Source organism: Ciconia boyciana, chromosome 9 (assembly GCF_034638445.1).
Source record: "Ciconia boyciana chromosome 9, ASM3463844v1, whole genome shotgun sequence".
NCBI lineage: Eukaryota > Metazoa > Chordata > Aves > Ciconiiformes > Ciconiidae > Ciconia > Ciconia boyciana.
The window spans coordinates 2627666-2650539 of record NC_132942.1 but is presented as its reverse complement, the minus strand read 5'-3'; the positions used below and the strand labels follow the sequence as shown (position 1 = coordinate 2650539).

General features: G+C 43.6%; 1 protein-coding gene across 5 annotated transcripts in view; it reads right to left on the bottom strand.

Annotated features, from left to right (window-relative positions):
• Positions 1 to 16900, bottom strand: part of RAPGEF6 (Rap guanine nucleotide exchange factor 6) — a 137967-nt gene extending 121067 nt beyond the window's left edge. For 2 of the 5 annotated variants that reach the window (XM_072872153.1, XM_072872154.1), the window contains exons 1-2: positions 16530 to 16894; positions 15962 to 16090 (exon numbers count right to left, since the gene is read on the bottom strand). In XM_072872153.1, the coding sequence (XP_072728254.1) occupies positions 15962 to 16030 (69 nt within the window). In that variant the 5' untranslated portion in view covers positions 16031 to 16090; positions 16530 to 16894. Of the gene's footprint in view, positions 1 to 15961; positions 16091 to 16529 lie in introns of all 5 variants that reach the window. The other 3 variants (XM_072872151.1, XM_072872152.1, XM_072872155.1) reach the window with 2 other exon arrangements.
• Between the last annotated feature and the right edge of the window lie 5974 nt (positions 16901 to 22874).

Here is a 22874-nt window from a genome sequence, read left to right as displayed (position 1 = left end):
GAATACAGCTCTACAAACTGTCTCAAAGCGTTTTGGTGCATCAGTAAAATATTACAGTCACCACACTGCTTCCAACTAAAATATTCTGTTTTTTCATTCGACATTGATGACAATGCACCAGCACATTAGAAAAAACATGAGAATGAGAAGATTATAATTGGAGAATAAAATATCACACAAAAGTAAAGCTCTCCTACAACCTTTTCCAATAAAACCACTGGAGGAAAAAAGAAAAATCAAGCTCCAGCTATTTTATTCCCATAATAATGCCATTACAAACTACAAAGGAGTTCTTGTAGAGGACGACAGTAATATGTTTACGAGTAATTCCTCCTGCATCCTGGTATTAGGGTACCCAAGCACTACCAAACAGAGCAATCCAGGAAAGTTACTGTAATTTACTGCAGGCTATATCCCTTGGAGAAGTTGTAAGTTATCTCAATGCGGATTCCCACAATGAAATTCTACTAGTGCCACAGCTACTACAATATCCCCTCACGTGCAGAGAAATGCTAACATGCCTGCATACATGTGTATCCATATATTGGCAAACATACATATATCCCTCACCAAATGGAAAAGCGTCATCAGTAGCTCTTAGCATCTTCGCTTGTAGCAAAAAAATAAGCCAGATTTACCCTACTGCTACATTTGAATGCAAACCACCACCGCAAAACTCTAAAAACTGACACTCTGCCACTGCTTTAAGATCTACTTTTGTATTTCTCAACAATACCTGTGCCATAAACCACAAAGCAGCTTATGGATCCAAACTGAGGAGTTGTATTCTATGTATACATATTCATATATCTAGGTTAACAGGTTTCAAGTTTGAAATCAAATCAACATAAATATCAGAGGTAGAGATGATACCTGTGCACTTCCCTAGTAATTACAATTGATCATTGATGCATAATGTTACAAAGAGAATAATTCTAATTAAGAAAATTAACAACTTCAACATTAGGAGAAACAACAGAGTGTACTGTCAGGGACTGAATCAACCGCGAGATAATATTGTTACTCAGGAATTTCTAGCTCCAAATCCTGCAGCCTACCCACCAGGCACCCAGCTTCCCAAAGCACAACAAACTTGGTGACTAACGTGCACGGAACTACAGACAAGATGCAGAGCAACTGCCTTCTCCACTTCCCTAAATCCAACAGGTACTAATTGATCACACGTGGGACGTGGGCTACTTCAGTTGGGTTGTAGTATATGAGAGGATATGGAAACCTCTTCTCCTCCAACCAGCCATTTCATCCTTAAGACAGACCAAAAACTTCAGAAGCTATAATTACTTTTGAATACAAACCCAAAACAAGCCAATCTCAACTTTCTCATTCCTACGAAAACCATGATCAACACTAATTTGTAATGCAACACGCCAGAGAGTCCTCCAACACCTCACTCTTCCAGTGTTCTTCAACCACAGCCTCTATGGAGGTATAATAAACCCGCTTTTAAACAAATCGGTGTTTCATCTAAAAAGACGACTTTTGCTTTCAGAGAGCCAGACTACAATTATTCACTAAAGATGAAAAAAAAAAAAAAAAAACAAACCCTAATACTAAACTTAATCTGAGTAGCAAACCTAGGTTTGCAAGCAGCAATGCAATGCATTAATTGAAGACTCAGACTTTTGACTCATCAGCTCACATTAAAGGAGACTATTCGTCCAGGGTGATGAAAAGGCAAAGTCCGGACCCAGCAGCAGAATGCCGCAATCAAAGATTACACCACCACGATCTCTGGACAGTCATGCTTGCAACTACAGACATGGAGAACATACATTCTACATCCCAGCCCACCCCCCCAGGAGAAACGGAAGGATCCGCTATTGCAGTTCAGACATCTTACACAATAATACTGAAAATTAAGACACCTCTGCTGTGTGTTTTCTTGAAAAGCAGTGCATTGAGAGTGTATTAGCCTCTCACTCAAGCAGCTAGTTCACCACAGTACTTACTAGGTGCACCTTGTACAAGTCTCAGGAGGAGGGGAAGACCTGTTATCTAAAGCTTCTTTCTCACTTTATTACATAAGCATTCGCAGCCACGAGAGCTATATAATTATTTCAGATAAAAATACATAAAAGAAATGTTTGACTAGAGCTTGGGAAAAATCAAAGCAACATTACTGTTTGCGATACTAAACACGGAATTCCATGACCTCCAAACTCTATGTAGCCAGATTTGCTGGATTTGAGAGACCTAAGTGCAAGGGAGATTCTCAGCTCTTCTTAAAAACATGGTTGTGATCAACTCTGACTGGTTTTGCAGCATCTGTTAACTATAGGTCTGCTATACTCCATAATCCCCTTCTTTTAGCTAATGTGTACAGGGGGAAAAACAAAACAAAGCACAGTTGCTCTCTTGAGCCGTGAACTCCACCCAAAAGTGCAACCCAACGGCACAGGAGCCAGGCTGACATGGTAGGCTAGCACAGGCACGCACGCTAAGAGATCTTTCCTGATGATGACACCAGCTGGATTATGCCCCTTAACTTCTGTACTAAGACTGCTCATCACTTAGGAGGTACCAGCACATTTTGAAGGCTCCGCCGAGCGTCTTGTAAGTCACATATAAGAGCATCTATGGAAGAGTTTGCTGAAGGAAGCATTACCATCCAACACAAATGGAAGCAACAAATATATTTGGCAGGAGGTCAGGAGTCTACCATAGGACTGCCAGTTTCCTTCCTACTTCAGATGGGAAACAGGAACAGAAACTCCTTCTGCAACAGCTGGAAAGACCACTTCTACTTAGCCAAACCAATGCAGTCTACTATAGGCTGGATAATGTCACACAGAACCCCGAGAGCACTGGGTAAAGTACATCAGCTTTAAGCAGAATATCCTCCCTAGATAACTCACAATATCTAGTGGCCACTGGCAAGCACAACTCTTCGTGACAAGAGCATAAAAAACCTCCCAGAATCAACGTTCAACAGCAGAAGTCATCCCATCACCTTTGAATGCTAAATACACAACGCAGTTTACAAGGGCAGACCTTGCTCTCCAGCTCTTTCAAACGCAAATTGTCAAGGTGAAAAATATTACAACAGCTCTGGAACTATCTCTTTGTAGGAATTCATATTTGGCCAAAAGGCCAAATTGTACGTGCCTGCAACACAACGCCACACCACAAGAATTCTTTCCCTCCAGACCAAAAGGATCAACGTTTGAGGCTCATTTTCAATCAGTCTGTGGAGGATGGACGGCTTAAATGTCAATGCTTTAATCAGGCACAAAAAGATTACAAAGAAAGAATCCCTTACAGCAGTTATTTTTGTTCTATTCGGCAAGAATTTAAGATGCTAAAAGATAACCAATAATTAGCAGAGCTAAGGAACCTAGAGAAACCAGATGTAGAATGCTAAATAATTTGTGCGTGCTTCCCTGAACTAGGGGTATTTCCAAGATACTGTATTAAAATCATCAAAAGAGGAAGAAGGGTGTATCACAGTTTCATCAAACAAAGGAAAACCCTCTATATTTTAAGCCTGAGGTCACTGGAACAAGAAGACCTCCTAGTTTTAGAAATAGCTTGTCTGGCAATACTAGCATGAGCAAAAGTATTGTATGAAAATGGCAGGCCTCTTATGAGAAAGGACATCAGAGCGCCAGACATCCTTTATACATCTGTTCTCCAATACAATTCTCAATGAAAACTAATTTTTGCATGTGCTTGGGGGAGAAACCCTGCAAGCTAGAAGTTTATCCAGAATGCATGGTCCTCGGAAGTCTGCAGCTTCTTTGCCTTTGACAAGACGACCACAAGCCACCTTTTAATGCCAAGAGACTCGTTTCCACCAGACGACTGCCAGCTCTTTACACTCCTGCAGTGGGAGTATAATCACAGTCACGGGGCAAACACCACCAGCATGGCACCTATGCTTGAAACGGCAGTCTGTCAGGCATGCTTAGACAACTGCTTAAAGACATTTGGGTTCCTTCCTTCCTTCCCCTCCTCCTCAGGACTGCCTGGGCACAAGTGGGCAATACCTGGGCACTTTCACTCCAATTTCTCCTCCAACAGCGTACATGCAAGTTTAAGACTGAGTATTATTTTCTTATTCTTATCTGGGCTATAAACTGATACCCAGTCCTCCTCACATAAAGCGACACAAGAATCGGTTTTGTCAAAATACAGGAAAACTCCTCTGTAAAGCTTACACAAAGTAAATTTTGGTATAATACTTGAAGATATTTTCTTTCAAAAATTATTAATTTTTTTATTATTATTTTTGTTCAGTATGGTATTTTGGGGCTTTAATACTGTTTCTATAAGGAATTTAACACCTACACGTCTTGACTGCTTGCCCTCCACCCTTTGCAGTTTTGGAGAACAAAAGCAGAAATGTATTTTTCTTCCATTTGGCAACTTTTCTGAATGCCAAGTGTACTTGTAGTTCTCTCCCACCTCCTTCCACACCCTTTTCTCGCCCTTCTTCACTATTCTAATATCTCCAAGGAGTTCTTATTGCAAGGTCAGTAACAAGGCACTGGGCTTGCCTTTTAGCTCTGATTAACAGTTTTGTAAAACACACCCTTACTACCCAAGAAGTCCCTGAAATTCACTGTTTAAATTCAGATAATCCAACAGAAAATAGGTTTTTAGAAAGATGTTACATTACATACTGAAATTTTAATTCATCAGTGAAAACTTTCAGTTAAATTATCACTCCACAGATGAAACTAAGTGCATGACCCCACTGCATGGGGAAGTGTATATGCTACAGGAAATAAGTTCCAATAAAGAATTCCAGGACTCCATCATAATTTCTGGTTTCACCCTCAGAGCTGTCACAGGTGCCATTAAAATGAAAAACCAGTTTTTCAGGAACATTAATTGGAAGCAAGGATAGGAAAAGTAATCTTAGAGCAACACCACTTCACATGCTACCTGGAAGATCACTGAGAAACAGCCACCCTGATTTCACTCTAACTTCATTTGCTCCTTTAACAAGGTTTAAGGTTCGTATGAAGCAGAAGTCTTACTACCTTCTCAAAAGAACCAAACAGAGCTTGATACTGGAAAGTTACAGGTACTAGATTGCCTGGTCACCAGCTTGACCTTAGACTGGAGTACAAACAAGGAGATGCTGCAACCATTATCTGCTTGCTGACTACTGCGGCACGGTCACCGGCGTGTAAGATCCCCACAGCTGCTCTGTAGCATTAAGAGTCTTCCGTGACAGCAGCTCTCAGAAAACAGGAGTCATTTTTCAACCTCCTACAAGCTAAATTACCGCCACCCTATCATCACAGTTTAGCGAACTAGGCCTCGAAATATTTGATCAATAATAATGTATGACCTAGTCTGCAAAATCTCAGCTGTTGAGCCCTAAATCCCGCATTTACTGTGAAGATTATCACAAAGCAAGCTGCCGTGATCTCTGTTCTTTAGTTACAGTTACTTTGGCCAACAGCTAGAAAAAGATCCATGAATACTATCTGTGTAAGCTTCTAGCATGCTCTGACAACCACGCAGTGAAAACAGCGAGTTTCTGTTTTACAATAACCTCCCAGATACAAAAGCCTTGTTGACAACTATATCGGCAGGCCAGAAAACCCTAGAACCACTGAGTGCATCTTCTGAAGCCAGCTTCTTGGAACAAAAAAGAAATAAAAAGAACGGGAAGGATGCGCACCCCTTTCAGGACACCCCGATAGCCCCCCGAAAGCTTGCTGCTGCAGAGAGAGGGGCTGCACACTGAGGCATCCCACGGCAGATACATGACAGTGTTGCCACAGCCCAAGTCAAAGCAGAGGCCACCAGAAAGACCAGCCCAAGACAACAGGTCCCGCACCGACCACCAGAACGCCCTGCTGAAGCAAGCCATGGCGTGGGAGCTCTTCCTGGGAGCTGTCGTTGAGACAGACGGAAAGCACGAGGCAGCAAGAGCTGTCTGCACACCGTGCCTCATGGGCAGCAGCACCAGCAACGGAATCCTCCTCCAAATACAACTGGCCCTTGTCAGAGATCAGGCTGCAACACCGAACCTCCCGGTTGCACTTGCTGAACTGAGGTGAAGGAAAGAGGAGTGAAGGGTGAGAGACTTGGGGAAGACTTTGTGTTCCGAGAGTAATTTCACAGGAAAACTTGACGTATACTGGAGATGTCTGATTAAATACTCTTACCTACGCCCACGGCAGATTCTCAAGTTCCTTTAACCAACAACCAGCACTGAATCAACAGGCACAATGCTAATGAAATCAGAGCTAGAGTATCTCTCTGTATTGGATATACAACAGAATGAGAAACTTAAAAAACAAAACAAAAAAAGCACTAAAAAGAGATCAAACCAAACCTGGTAACAGGGGTTTCAGACAAAGCAGCTCCTACACATACCAGACTCTGGACACATTGAAGCATGACACAAAATACTCAAGAGCATTTTTTTTAGGCCAAGGAGTGCTCTTCCAGGGGGAAGGCGAGTGAAGACATCGCCGCCTGCCATCACTAACCAGAGGAAGTTCCTCCCCCAGATCTGGGAGCAGAGGCCCCGCGAGCACCCTCTAATTTAGCAAGCTCCGCAGCAGAACCAGCAACACGGGCAGGCCACGATCGTCTTTTTTCTTCCCACACAAGATTCATACATACAAGAGTGTCTTAGAATATAATTTCCTTTAAAATCCTTATTTTACATATATCTTCCAGACAAGATACCGAAAAATCATACGCATAAGGTGTGCAGTAGACACCCATACAGACACACACACAGACACAGAACAGTCATAGAAAGCAAGCCACACTGACACAAATTACAACGCCAAAATGTTTTGTTACCACTTTTGTTGTGGCTCTACTTCCTTCAAATGAATCCCAACAAGCAGGGGCAAGTAAGATTAGGCAATAGCCTCCAACTCTTTTGTGTAACTACACACAAGAGAGATACTGTACATTCATTACCCTTGACTAGAATCTTCAGATTCAACAATTCCACCAAGTTCTAGACACAAGAAGTGCTCGAAGCCACAAGACCAGGCAGCACGCAACTGTGCTCATCAGTTTCATTAATATAATTCCTCAAGCTCCCCAAGGCTCAAATTTGTAGCTCTATCTCAGCTAGACCTAACTGCACACTCTTTTCTTCACGTAAGTTGGACTAGCACTTTGAGATAGGAGCACTACATGTTTCAGAAGGCCAAGACAATGCTTGAAGATATCCATTCACTTGTATCCCGTAACAGAACCACTCTCCTACTCACCACTTCATTTTAATGAATCAGAATTGGAAAGTACGTCCAGGAGACAAACAAGGATGGTGGAACGGCTTTTCACCTTGTCACGCGTAACTTAGTGACTCACTAAGCACAAACTCTGAACTTTCTGCAAACAATGCCAATACACATGAGCCATTGTCCACGGAGTTACTAGCGCACTGTAATTTGATCTTCTCTTTAATACATCCATGTTCTGTATAGCCAACTTTACACTACATGAAGGAATGTGCATTAGTCATGACCCAAGAGCAGCAGTTGGGAATCAAAAATGAAGCATCAAACTCAGCTGGTTCTGGCTGGCTACTGAGCAGAGCGAAAAAGGTAGGAGGAAAGAGCCAGGACAGCTAATTTGTAATAACCCTTCCAATTCTGTACACAAAACCAAAGAGCATCACTTGTCACAGAAGCAACATCTGTACACTTCTGCTCTGAGAAGGCCAAAGAGGTAAAGATACTCCCCAGCGCAGTATCAGCACAGGTAAAGGTTAAAGTCTGCCGAGATTCATACCAGCGGCAACTGAGATGTTTAGTTCAGAGAAGCAGGTCCGAGCAGCCACTGCAGATGAAAACCCAAGGTTCTGTCTGTGCCAGGGAAAGCAGGGAAAGCAAGGCAGTCCCAACAACCCTTCACAGGTCTGTACTTAAAGGAGATGCTTTAGAAAGCAGTGTGAGCATCATCAGTTTTAACACATCGCACCAAGCCAATCACCGTAATGCTGATTACGTTACATCGTAATGACGTAAGCACCAGGTATCTATTTAACCAACGAAAAAGCCTTGATTGGACCTCCGCTGCCAGGGAGATCAGAAACCGTAAAGCCGCAGCCGTTAGATGGAAGAACTGTAAGCGTGTTCCCAGGTTATCAGCACTGCCTTAGGCGACGAATAACAAATGTATGTTCAGTCGAACTTACTTTTTCTGAGTTTTTATTACAAGTTTACTTTCTTTGGCATTTCACCCAACCTGAAAGGCGAAAAAGAAAATTATTTTGGGGAGGTTTTGACTTTTTTGTTTTTGTTACAGCTTTGGTTTATAATGCCCTTGCAAAACTAATTAATCAGGAGAATTCATACACCTACTTCAGGGCACCTTAAGACTCACAATGTTTCCCTGTTTCCATCTGAGTTTTTTTACTCCTTTCACTCCTGCCCGAATTTTCCGTTCCAGGACAGTCTTCGACATCCTTACCCACAATACGGGTTAATACAGGCACAGACTCCAAAAACAAAAACTCACCCGCCCAGCAACATTCATGCTATTTTCTCTACTTGTTTAACATTAAATTTTTTGAACACAGAAACTTTGTTAGACAGACCCTAAATTTAAGAAAAAAAATCTGTTTGTCAATGACACTTCAGTAAAGCCAGTATATGTACTCGGAGCTAAAACAGTACCCTGAAACCCGATTTATTTGGTTGGAACCATGAATCTATATTTGACTGAACTCAACAAGCCTTAACTGTTAAGAAAGCTGGAAAAAAATATTTATTTCTGCGATCCACTAACAAAGTTTCCTTGCAGGTATTCCAGACAGACAACAGCTGCAGAACAGCCAAACCAGAAGCCCTCCTCTGTGAACAGGGTAGGTTGTCCAAGGCTCAACATAACGTTATTTGTGTCTCCGAGACATAAATAATCAAAAGACTAACATGAGCAACACATTCAGTCTTGCTGCTGAAAGCACAACAAAAACAAGCTCAAAAAAATGGTCAAAAACAAACAAAAAAACCCTCCTAAGACAGACATTGAAGCCCTTATAGCTGAATATTTACATATAGTAACATTTGGTTAAAAACCGGTAAATGCTCCAATATTGTATTTGGTTCATTTGAAACAACAGATGGATTTTATTTTTTAAGTGCAACTAATTTAGGGCTGATTTCAGCTTCAGAAAGTGTGTTGTACTTAAGGTTCCAACTAGTGATAATCTGAATTATTTGGGTACTGCAACATATGCCAGGTTGTTGAGTACTTCTGGCCAAGAAACAGGCAAATCGACTGTATGTCACAAACACGGAGCTGTGTCCACAGGGCAATGGAAACAACTGTCATAAAATAACCAAATATACCTGATTTTAAGTGAGACTTTGTGAATTCAAAGTCGATCCTACAATCAGCCACAGATTAATAATGCAAAAGGAGGTTAATTTTAATTATCCAGAAGAGAGATTTGACCCTGTCCAGTCTCGGGGAGGGGGACACCACATTTTACCCGCACTGGTTTCCCAGGGATGCTTGGTAAGACTGATCGACTACCAGCAAACATGCATCGATTGGTCTCTATTTGAGTTTTTTATTAAAAGATTGAGACACATCTACCAAAGAACATCATTCTTCATCATCTCAGAAAACAAGGTGCAAACACAAAGTTTATGAAAATGACTTATCAAGAAGCATTTTAGTGACATAGTACAAGAGTTTGCACGCTTGGCTTTTTTTATTACAGGAAAACCACAGGTCTAATTGAGATGAAGACTCACAATACTACACTGTATTAAGAAACAGAATAATAAGAGACAACTACCCACCCAAAGCACTCTTACAAGACAAAACAGAGGAAAATGTAAGCACTAAAAACTTCCTAACTCATCAAGCTGGCAGCTGAAGAGACGCAGCTCTCCCAAAGCTCTGAGGCTTGTCGGACAATCCTCCAGGATTGTCAACGCTGTATTTATCATGAGCTTAAATACATTAATTTAATGAGCAGCTTGGGGAAAAAAAATGTGTTTTTGTTTTACCTTCCACTGAAAGCTATGTGGCAGGGAAGCGCAGGAGGAGGAGAGAAGGTTTATTACCGTTTCATTGAAGTAATAAAGAATTCCAGGACCTGCTTCATTAACAAAGAAACTATATTCTGCTTGTGAATAAGTCTCAAACAATCTGAAGAGCAGTCAGCCACCAATACGTTACTACTGTTCTGAACTTTAATTTTACTAGACAGCTCTAAAAAGAAAAAGAGCTTTACAACACATTTTATTTAAAGAGACTAATCTAATATTTAAGAAAACCTCACAATTCTAAGTCTTTTCTAGTCTTAGAAAGATGCTGATAGAATACAGCATCAACGAGACAGCGCACAGGACTAGAGTGCATGCACTCTCAAGTCTTTCTCTAAAGCTGCAGTTACCGAACATTTTTGCTAATAAAACAACTGATTTTTCTGCATTTGATTTTTCAGTCATACAGAACAAAAATAAAACCGTATCTGGCATCTTCACAAGACTGCTTAGAAGTATTCATAATTATATTACAAGGTTTTATGTTCTTGTAATTGTAAATAATAATTGTTGTCATATGAGTACAGAAAGGCAATCTGCATAAGGTACACAACGACCCAGCCTGGAATTTATTAGTAGTAAATTGCAGGCGTGTCAGTACGTGTTCGCATTCACTTTGGTTATCACCCAGCGATAACCAATACATCAACCTTAAAGGTCTCTTCCAACTTCCAAGCACAGTCACATGCAAAGACGGAACCAAGTCTCTGCAGTGGAAGGGATAAAAGTTACGTAGCACTGGTCAGTTCATCTTTGATATATAGCCTGGGGAGGCCCTCTGGCAAAGATACCAAAGCACAGAGCTACGGAACAATCTTGAGTATTTTACACCAGGTAACTGCTGGTCGTCTTCAGTTTGAGCTCCAGAACTGTTACTCATGTGACAGTCTTGGAAAACGTCAGCTATAAAAGAATATATCACTCACAAAAAAATGGGAATGAAAGTGTAAGGCAGAGGTTAGGTAGCAGAAAATGACGGCAGGAGTCAGGTTTCCATCACTCCTCTTTCCCCGTTTTGGAGGCCCACATACTAACAGTAAGGAATTTTTATTAAATACAAACCAGCATCTGCAACTTCATTTAATACAAATTTCTTTTTGGCTTTAAGATAACCACAAGCATCTAGATTTTTGTAGTGATTCTAGAATTCTGATTACGTTAAATGGCTATCCAAAAACAACACTGTTGTTACATTAACACTGCTAAAAGCTCACTGAGAACTACAGAAACAATGGATTTTAACAAAGGCTAATCCCCTGTTTCACCTACTGAGTTTACAGAAAATTATTAAAAGGATGAAAAAAACCACTTCAAAATACCAGTTATTTCTGGAAACAAGAAGCAGATGTTCTCCTCTGTTTGGCTCAGCTGTGCTACAGTACAAGAGTGCCTTTGTTATGCTGTCAGCAATAATTTATTTTATTTATTACAGCCATTTTATAATGCCCATCAATGTACTATTTGTGCATGATTTAGATTCATGCAGATCTATTTCTCTATATATAAGCCCTCAAGAAGCATCGCATACACACTCCAAATCGCAGACCCTGTTATGACACAATTGTGCAAATTAGGTTTTTTCTCTTTCCACTGTATTAATAAAAAGGGAACAGGAAGAGAAGGAGGAGTTAGTATTGCCAAATAAAGTTGAATTAACATTAATCGAGAATTAGTGAAACAAGACAAAGTTAGGAAAATACAAGAGCTTAGAGTATAAAAATAAATTCTAACTCTTTGAAGTCCAATAAAGGCAAAGCGTTCTGAACCACAGAAAGGAAATACTGTCCAGAACAAAGTCATGAAGAACTATTAAAGACTATGTTGGGAAAAGGATCCATTAAAAATGGCAGAGAGCATGCTCACGGAATGGGGGGGCGGGGAAAGAAGGAAAGAGAAAGAAAAAGGAGCATAATCTATTTTGCCCTATCAGCCACTGAGACCTTGTCTGTGGCAGGCATTAAACCACTCCCCAAAAGACTAACACCACAGCCTTTGTATGGATCTGATAAGGAATTCTGGGCCTCCAAAAATTAAACCTTTAATGAGAGAGCATACACGGTGGCATAAACATTTGTCCTTCCCTCCTACTGCTTTGAACAAATTATTTCCTTCTATTAAAATATTCCCAAATTACTAATTTCATATCCCCACCTGTGAGACAAGAAACAGGCAGGATGATGTGCAAGACAAAGCTAAAACACTGCACGGAAGTACGTAAATCCCGTATTCCCAACCTGCACCAATTGGAGGATCTGCATGTATAAATACTCGCACATTTAACACCACACAGACATCAGCATAACCCTGGAAGACAAATGCAGATATTAAACAAGTGTATGAAATCCTATAGTTTAAATGTAGGTACGATTTTTTTTTTTTAAGTGATTAAGTGTCCAATTTCTGCAAAGGTTTCCTCTATCTGACAAGACAGCACGCACAGAAGAGAGGATTTGTTGAGATAATCTGTTATCGAAACTAACATCTGACAGAACCCTCGCAAATTCTGTACCTGAGAGACAGACAGACAGATTTATGTACAGTGTCAGTACGCGGTCACAGTCAACCTATGTAATCAACGAGCCTTAAGTTTTACAGAAGTGGGACTCGCATCCTAGAGTGGCAATCTCCCACAGACACGGGTATCAGTCCACGAGCAAACATTCTGCAAGACTTGCCACGAAAAGGCCAGCTTACATCATGTATCTCTGCAATTTTATGTGCGCCAGGGCAGAGGGAAGAAAGAAAATAAAAGAAATAAAAAAATTAAAAAGATTTCCCAGATTTGAGTCGTACCAAAGAAAGGTACCAAAGAAAGGTTCTAAATGGAGTAACAGCACAGCAATTACACAAAAATGCATACATCATTAAATGTTAGCTACAATCTCTAGGAGCTCATCAAAACAATTCCCCCGCCAAATAAATTAAAGATTATAACACATGAAATATCTGAGCAACAACCAAAAAAAAAAATCAAGTGTGTACATGTCTAATATGCATAACTTATACACTTTAACAATTAGCAAACATTGGAATGTTACCACAACACTGAAAGCTTGCCCTAACAGAGATTTTTCCAAACAAAAATATTTGTAGCATCAAGAATTAAAATTTTTACTTGAGCAAGCCATCGAGAGAATTCTCCAAAATAAGTACATTATAAAAATATTTTCATATCTCCCTGCTGAGTTCCTTAGATCTTACGAATTAAAACATTTTGTCAAGAAAAAGTCCTAAAAATCAAAATCACGAGGATAATCGTACCACTCATAAGCAAAATTTGACACGTGGATTATTTATTTGTATTTTTCCAGAGACTGCTGTACAGATGATAGTTACGGAGCACCAGACCATGCTACTAATCAGTGCAGCCCCAACCCTGTAATTTGTAATACCCAGGTAAACTGCTCATATAAACTGCAGCGTCAGAAATGGAGAGCAGGGCAGAGAGGGACTGAAAGCGATTGAAACTCATGTGGTCAAGCAGCTTTGGTTCATCAAACACCAATCATGGTTTGGGGAATTTTGGGGGTTTTCCTGTATAAAAAAAATGCAGTCAAAGTGCACCAGCAGCCCCACGCAGCTGATTTCATGTGGGAGGAGCTGATGATACCTTTCTACCGGAGTAGGAGGGGAGAAACGAAGCCACGTTTTTTGTCAGTGAACAACTGGATACTTTAAGACAGGAGTCACCAGCTCGTACACCCTGCGCAGGGACATCCGAAACTGGGGTCTGACCCTAATGGCTGCGCTAAGCAGGTTTTGACTTCCCTGACCTAAGTCTTGCAGCCTGCAGAAGAAAGCTGACAAGTCAGGATGCTTAGCACAATTTAAAAAGCACCCAAAAATTACATTGCAATTGTTTCCTTGGGTTCCCTTATCACCCTATATCCGTCATCACATCTCAGAGCATGCGCTTGGAAAATCTGGCAGAGCACGCTGGGGAGCTTCGATTTTTTGCTTTGTGTCTGAACAGGTTGTACAGATCCAGAAAGGGGACCCCCAGAGACACCGTACTATCGAAATAGGGAAATGCTGTCCTTGAAATCAGGTTAGTTTCTGAATGTATATAAACAAAAGTACCCCAAGAAAACAGAAGTGATTTGACTGTAATTATCCACTCAGCAACAGGCAACAAGAACAGAGGCCCCAATCCTGCCAAGTTTTAAGTACATGTTCAACTTCAATCACGAGTAGTCTCACTGTGCAGTGTCTCTAAATGCCTGCCAAAACAGGGCCAGATTAACAAGGGAATTGAGATTTTTTTTTTTTAAATCATTTTAGAGGTGCTATTAGTTAGATTAACAAAGATAGGACTTTTTTTTTTCCCCACAGTTGAGATACCTTGGCAAATTCAAACCTGCACACAACCCTGATATCAGTCTCAATGGGAATCTACACAGATCTGCATGAACTCACAAGCATGGTCCAGTGCAGCTGGACATCATGATATCTGACAGTTTAACGTTAAAAGGTTAAGCGAAATATTTATTTTAAGGCAGTTTTAGCCAAAATAAGGTGACAAGCCCAAAGAATTCTATGACAATTGCTGGGGGGAAAATTGGGAATGTCTTAAAAAAAAACCACCACAAACCACACCAACCAAAAAAAACCCCTAAAGAACAAGAAGCCCTACACAGCTGTGAGACATTGGTATTACAAGAAGCAGCAGTGGGCAGATGTTTCGGGCCAGGCCAGATTACCTGTTCCGCAAAGTCAAACCCATGACAAGCCAGCACGGTATGCTAGCTCATGAATGACATTTCTGTGATGAACCCAGTTGCCCAACACTGCAAACCACACTAGCAAAGGAATTTTGCTAACTGAAGACTACAGCTGAAGAGAAAGAAAGAAAGGTCTGAAGCAAGAGGGGGGTGAGAAAAATAAGAAAACACAAAGAACAGAGAGACTGCCTCATCATTCATTTAGGGAGCAGAGACACAAGGAGGAATATATCAGATATCCCAAGGCAAGTAAATATTGGGACTGAACATGTGTATTCCACTCACAAGACTGACTGGAAGGGGAACTGGGGTCCCTGTCCTCCTAGGAGGTACTCTGAAGCAGTCTCTGCAGCAGTCCTCCCTGAGTAGCCTTTTGATAATTAACTTATAAGGAAGACCAGGCAGGACATTCTGCTCTCCAGGAAGTATCAAGGGAGAACAGATGTTTCCCAGTCTCAAAGGGAAAAGCTCAAGAGCGTATCATTTCATACCACTAATTCTTCAGCACATTAAAAAAAAATATATATCACAGTAAGGGAAACAAATATAAAAAGGCTAGGGTAAGCAAACAAACTCCAATCAGCTTTTCAGTGAAATGAAAATGCTATCAAACATGTTTCATTATTAAATTAATGCTCCATGACATTACCATTCCCCAAAATACATGGCTGATTACAGACTAGCTTGTGGGAAGGGACAGAGAAGGCAGTTAATTAGAAAATGTGTTTTATTGTAGCTAACCAGCCTCGCACATTTCTACACTCCCACTCGCTGGAGAAACATCTCTTTATGAAGTCTGCAAAGCATAATCAGTTTGGTTTTGTTTAAATCTGCATCACTGTACAGGTAAGCAAAGTCTTTCAGCTCACTAACTTTTCCCAGAAGTTTTGCATCACTGAAATATGCATAATTTTCCTTTCCAGTGATCTACCTCTTCTTCCTACAGCTTGCCTGAAGTAGTTCGTGAAGCGCCATATGTCTGTATCCAGCGTGTTACTGGGTGTTTAAAACACTGTTGGTCTCGAGAGGTCCAACTTTGGAAAGCAGAAATAAAGAAATAACCAAACTCTACATAGAAGAAGTTTGCGAGCACCAGCCTGGTCATGTGCAGCACGCAAACACCATGAAACACGCACCGAGCAGAAAGCCTGTCGGAATACAGATTTAGGCAAAGGAAAAATAAAAAATAAATAAAAAGACCCAGCGGGGAAGGCGCTGCAGTTCCCTTACCTCCGGAGTCCTTTCTGATGGTTTCTTTCGCAAAGCCTGTTTAATCTTGGGGTCCACAGGAGAGGTCATTCTATTACCCTGCTCCTCCAGGTCCGTAACTCCTCAGAAACAGCTGGCGGGGGGCGATGCCTCCAGGCGAGCAGGGAAGACGAAACACAACAACACAACGCGATCAGCCGAGGCTCCCGCCCGGGCTCCGCCGCCGCCGCCCTCCCGCTCGGCAGCGCCGGCGCGGCCCCGGCGCGGAGCGCGGCCCGGCCCCGCCGCCACGGGCGGCCCCTCTCGCCGCTACCCCGTGGCGGGGAGGGGACGGGCCCCGAAACTTTCCCCGCGCCGGGGACCCGGCGGGGCTCGGGGGAGGCCGCGCCGCCTCGCACGCTGCCGCAGGGCAGGCGGCGGGCCCGGGCGGGGAGAGGAGAGGGAGAGGAGAGGGAGAAGAGAGGGAGAGGAGAGGAGAGGGAGAGAAGAAGGCCGAGGCGGGAGAGGGGAGCGGGGCCGGCGGGGGCGCGGGGAGGGCAGGCCCCGGGCCGGGGCGGGCGCGGTGCCCGCTGCCGGGCTGGCTGCTCACCAGGCGGGCGGCTCCTCCGCGGCGCTCGGGGCGCCTCTGGCTGCCGGCTCAGCAGCGGCGTGCGGGGCAGGTGGCGCCGGCTCCCGCCGCCGCGTTCCCCCGGCGGCCGGCGCCGCTCCCCATCGCGCGGGCCCAGGCGGCGGCGCGGCCCCGCCGTGAGGAGAAGTCCGCGCGGGCTGCGGGAAGTTACCGGCCGGAGCGGGACTCCCTGCGCCCGCCCGCTCCCCGCGCGCTCGGCCCCCACGCCGCGCGGCTCCGCCCGCCGGAGCCGCACAAAGCGACGCGGGCGGGTGAGGAGTTTCGCGACGCGGCGCCAGAGGCTCCTTCGCCTCGCCCCGCGCCCGGGGCCTGGCCCGCTCCTCCCCTCGGGCCGCCAGCAGCCGCCACCACCGTCCCGGCCCCCCTCACCCACCGCACATCCCCCCCCACCCCCCAGACAGAAAAAAGGCGAGCGCGGGCCCTTTAACCCAGAGAATCAGCAAGACGGGCGAGGGGCGGGGCGGAGAGAAGGGCGGGGCTGAGACGAGCACCGCCCCCCGCCTGCGGTAGCGTGGGGAGAGGGCGGGGTCAAAGAGCAGCGCGGAGGGAAGGCTCGCGAGGGTTGGGAGGGGCTCGGCGCATGCGCGCTGGGGGCGCGGAGGGGCGGTCCCTCGCGGGCCGTGTGGAGGGCGGCGGGTCCCCGGCGCCGGGCGCGGCGGGACGGGACGGGACCGGGCGGCCCTGGCAGCGGGGTCGCCGGCTGTCCCCGCGGGGCGGAGCGCACCCCCTCCGCAGGCCGAGACGCAGGCTGCCGGGCAGCGCGGGCCCGCGGTCACTGGCAGCCGGTAGCCGTTCGAGCGCGGCCCGGCCAGGCCAGGGCCGGGTGTCACCGCGCCTTCCTCCCCCTCGCAGGCTGCCGCCCCCGGGGCACCCTTCGAAACGCCTCCTGTTCTGCCTGTACACCCGAAATAACTCATTTTCTGCATTAATTGCATTTCGGCTTCAAACGGGACATACTTCACCGATTAGAGTTTCCATGGGCAGGGATAAGTTTGTCATAACAGCACACGTTAGGGTGTCGTTTCTTCACCGTTACGCCTGTACTTTGCGTGTGTTCCCACCTTATCCTTACGGTTACAGCTCGTAGAATATTCACCTTGATCCTTGAGCTTCTAAAAGTCTTTGGCTTCGGGCCTGGAGCTGTGGGGTTCAGACTCCCCTGAGGTGTGACCCCATCCCTGCTCTGCCCACCCAGGCCTTGCAGGCGCCAGCCTCCGGCACGAGGGTGAAGGGACCGACCTACCGAATTTGGACCTCGGCCGTAAATAAAAAGCAGTTGCAGGGCTCGGAAGTCTTGTGGGGTTTTTACAAAGCGGGCCTGGGCTGGTTCCCAAGTCCTCCCAAGACCTGCATTTCCAGTGACGACAGCCCCTGAGGGACACCAGGAAGCAGCCGTCTATCAAACATGCCTCGGAAGATTTCCTTCCCTACACCAAGTCCAATTCTGTAAATTTACGAAATCAAAGCTATGCAGGCACACAACTTGGGTTTGTTTGTCCTGTGCTGTTTTTTTTCTCTTTCCTTCCTAATAAACAAGAGTGGTTTTGTTTCTTCCCTTTCTCCAGCTATTCCTTCCCCTTCTCTTTACCATTGCCCTTTATGGCACAATTGTCTTTGTAGTACTGAAGGACTTTATTGGCCATTCCAAGTTGTTTTATAATATTTCTAGTGTTTCCTTCAACAAAAAATCTGAGGAAATTTGACATTTCCTCAACTGTAGACTTTTTTGGTGCTGTACCTAGTATCATTGCAGGCACAACAACAGTGGAGTGGACAGCCCGGATCTTAAAAGCAACTATCCTTAACAAGTCATTACGCTGCTACCACTAGAGAGACAATATGAGATGCTCTCAAAAATGACAATCAGGTAAGGACACCGTTTCAGTCCCGTAACCTCTATCAAGACTAATTTTTTTTTTTACTTCATTTTGAACTTCCGTGGTAAAATTAACATTTCCAAGTACCGCGTCTTATTATTGTTCCAAAGGTCAGAAGTTTGTACTAGTTGTTTGGCAGAACATGTTATCCTTTTTCAACTTCAGTACATACAAGATTATTTCCAGTAGTGTGGGAATCTTCTGAGATTCCCTGCCAGCAACCCAAATCGAAAAGCTGGAGATAAAAAGTTCTCTTGAGTAATTGAGGAGAAGCAAGTAGAAAAGAACTGAAGCATGAGTCCTTCCTTATTAAGAGATCCTTTTTTCTTATTTTTTCCTTCATGTTTTCTTTTTTTTTTTTTACCAGAGACGTAATAGCAAATCAAGTAATTTTTCTTTATCAGCTCAGTTTATAGTTAAAGATCACATAAAAGATTAGTCGATACTCCCCAAGTGCAGGTGGCTGGAAAAAAACTTAATGGAAGACCAGAATAAAAAGCCTAACTGAAATCTGTGCCCTGACAGTTCTCATGGATCTGTAATAATTTAAGTCCTAATCCCATTTTTTTAGAAGACGACTCATTCTACCACCTATTCGAGCTGTTCAGCATTCCTGCGCTCAAAATAACGCAGAAGTGGGCACTCAACCTGGGAATAAAATCAGCAGCCTAAGAATTCCTTTTTCTTTTGCACACAATTTATTGTACTTACTGTACCTCAGCCAACAGACACACATCGAGCAGTAAGGTAGTCAGAGGTTCTCAATAGGAACCAAAGCTGCTATTCCAATTTAATTGCTTGGCTCAACTGACCCGTGAAACAAGACTTTCCTCACTCCAAAAATACCTGAAGTTGGGTAGGTAATGGCTCTAATAGCTGCAATTATTCCAGGGGCTATTTTAGCTGTCAGGTTTATTTTCCCAAATATCTGGAGAACAATGGAAATGAGTGTCATGATCCTAACTGCTTACTGGTGTTACAGCCCGTGTCTCCACACGGTAAAGCCTATGTAGTTAAACACAATTAAGAAGCTTTCACAAGTGAGTAATTTCAGGGCTGGGATTAAAGGATGTGGCCAAGCAGGATGCCTATTGTCTGTGCGGAGGGGAAAATTTGCTTCCCTTTTGTCTGGATTGTATCACTCTGCCCGAATAAAGCTTCATTACTTATCACGTAGTTTTCTATTTATTGAAAAGTAACAATACCTGTAGTCTTACACATAAGAATCGAAGGTGTCTTGCTATTTATACAGATGAGTTGCAGTCTCAGGAAATTAAATGTTTCTGCTTCAAACATCCGTGAATTGGAGAAGATCAGCTAAATTACAAAGTACATCTCCTCCTCCTGGTATGTTCCTTCAATTGTTCGGGTTCACTGACACTCCCAAAGATGTCTTTTAATCTCACGCCTTTCACCACCATGTGCACATCCCAGATTCTTCAGGGTAAAACTCAACTTCCTCAGCTCTCCCAGTGGGAAAGATACACAATCGTCACACACTGAAATGTTTTTTACTTGTATTTTTATGTAGTCTATATATTTCTCGTTCCTGTGAGTTTTATTACAGCCTGGCAACTTCCTTCCTCTTGTTCTCCAATCCGGTTGTTAGGCTATTGTTTTTGATTTCTTAGATTTTGGTCAAAAATTCCCCTTCAGAAATTCATTCACATCGTTGGCAACGACTACGAGCTAAGTATGTGGTTAACACGCCACAAGGAAGACATGCAAACTCATTCTCTGCCTGACTAGAGGAAAACAAAATGTTCTGGGATCCCCCAATGGGAAGAATCTCTTCAGACTGTTTTACCATATATGCTTATTCTGATGATTAACTTCCCGAGTAGAACGTGTTTGTGACGGTTCAGTAAAAGTGGGTGAAATCGGGGAGGAAAAGGGATAATTAGTAATTTTGTGCAAGTGCACCTTTTGCAGGAAAGTTACGTTTTTGCAAATGGCACAGCACTGATCAGGTACCCAGCTAAGAACATTGATCTCCTGTCTAAAACGGCATTTTGCAGATCAGAATTTCAGTTTCTGAAATTATGTCCCAGAAAATGCGAAATACCAAATTATTTTTTGCAAAATCGAAAGCGAGAATGAAATGGTCACTTTGTATTGTACCACTTACTTTGCTCCTTCTGAGGCAAAGTTCCCCACTGTGCATATTCCTAGAGCTTCAGTGCAAAGGCTAATGGTAAAAAGGAGAAATGAAGCATGAGAATTGTGAGATCTTTATCTTTCTGCTGTATCGTAATAAAATGTTTAAAACTAAAAAATCCCATCTTTGTTCTCTTTAACTCGAGACTAGCATGGCTTTCCTTCCACGTACCTATTTTTCCTGAAGGGTAAAACTGGAAAGCCATGTACACATAAGCAATTACAGAGATCATTGTGACAGTCGAACCCTTATTTTTCAGCCTTAATCAAGAAGACTGAAACAAATGGGAAGCCTAACAACTTTTAAATGCGGGGATATAACGCTTTCTCTACTTACGCTTTACCTTCAGCGGCAATTTTCCTTGCTTTTCGTGTTCCCTGTCACACATCTTTGATGGTCTCTAATGTGCTGAGTGCTGGTGTGAATGTACTGTGAATACAGTGAGCCTTAAGATTGAAAGGTCTTAAGACTATATTAACATGCAAAGAGAGGGGGCTGACAAGCCCCAGCTGCTCCCTGGAGCAGACTGAACCAAGCTCCGGCGTGGAGAGATTAACCATTTCCTACATCTTAGCTCCCAACCGAAGGGAGCATCTCCTCTCGACTGAGGGCACTTTATGGGACGCCCACGGGAAAGGCCTCATGGAGGACAGGTGGAAATTCTGAAATAACAAATATTTCATGCTTGAGGATGCATAGCGGGCTAGGAACATCGCACCCTGGCCATCGTGTTGGGTAATGCCCGGCCAGTCATGCACCGGCCCGCTTCTGGAGTCCTAATTCCCAAGTATAGGAGCAATCTGCTAAAGCAAACAGTGAATTAGGTTCTTTGCTATTCATTTACAAAGGTTTCTATGAAAACAAAGACGTGCATTGATACGGACTCTGAAAGTTGCCAGTGAGGACAGTGAAAGCTATTTATATTGAAACAGCGCTGGCTGTCCCCTGATGCTTACACGTATGTTCTCATCTACCTCATTTCCCCTCCACGGTCAAATGTGAAAAGACACGTATCAAGAAGGGCATTCCTCTCCCTTGCCGGCTGCCGAGTGACTCGAAAGGTGCAACTGAAGTGCGGAATGGCTGCCTGCCCGTCCTGCGCCTGCTGCCGCCCCGCCGCTGACTTACCCAGCTCTGCTGAACGGGAGTGAGTGGGATCAGGAGTGAAAGGACCCCTGCCAAGTCACCAGAGCATCCAGTCTGCCCCAGGCGTGGTATAGTGTACAACATCATTATCAGTAGAGTCTGATAAAACAGAATAAGAACTGACAAAAACATTCAAAATCGTTATAAAATACCATCTAAAATAAAAACAGCTGGTTTGCTTAAAGCCAGCAGTCCTTGCCCCGAACAGAGACACACTCCGCAATGGAACCGCTCTCTCTTTCGGTCTGAAACAGGATCTTTTATCAAATGGTTTGTCTGTCTTCTGCCATTTTACTCTTTCTACGCACAACCTCCAGATAGTTGATTCCAGCCCCAGCACTTTGTTGGCAAAAGCTAAAAGAGCATATGGACCTGTCTAGATATTGGAGGTATCCAGCGACAGTATACAGATGTCCAAGCTCTAGCCTGAAAAAATTAAAGATGGGGGCGGCGGGGGAAAACCTGCCCTGACAGGAGGCAATCTGGAGTCTAGTGACTACACCATTTGCATTTTCTTTGTTGTTATAATCAGGTTAAAACTTTAGCTGAAATATTTGCTTCATTTCTCTGCAGGAAACCTCATGCCAAAAACCATTAGAAAGGGGAGGCTGGGTAAGAGAATGGGCTGGGCATAGGTAAAGATGAACACAAAAAAAAACCCAAAACACCAAAACCCAAAAGAAAGAACACACTTGCCATGGGAAACTCCCCACCAGTAATCTGGCATCGGTAGCCAATTCGACATATCTTATTCCAAAAATGTAATGTCTCTTTCATTAATTTTTGGGGGCCACTTAAAGCTGTACAACTATAAGTTGCAAGAAGATTTCACAAACAGTGGGGATTTTGTGACGATGACCTGTTATAACCCGGAGAGACCATGCAATGGTATTTGTATTTTTCTACTGAGTAGTTATTTTCAGAGGCAAAAAGCCAAACACTTGCATAAGTCAATATTACCATTCTGTGTAGCTATGACATTTGTAAGTGGACAACGCTTTGGCTGACAATGTTGAGCTAGTAAAAGAACAGAGCATGTCTACGGAGAGGAGCCAGTTTAAATATGATAAAGATTAAAGTAAATAGGATTTCAGTCCTCCCCCCCTTTTAAAGTAAATTGCGTAA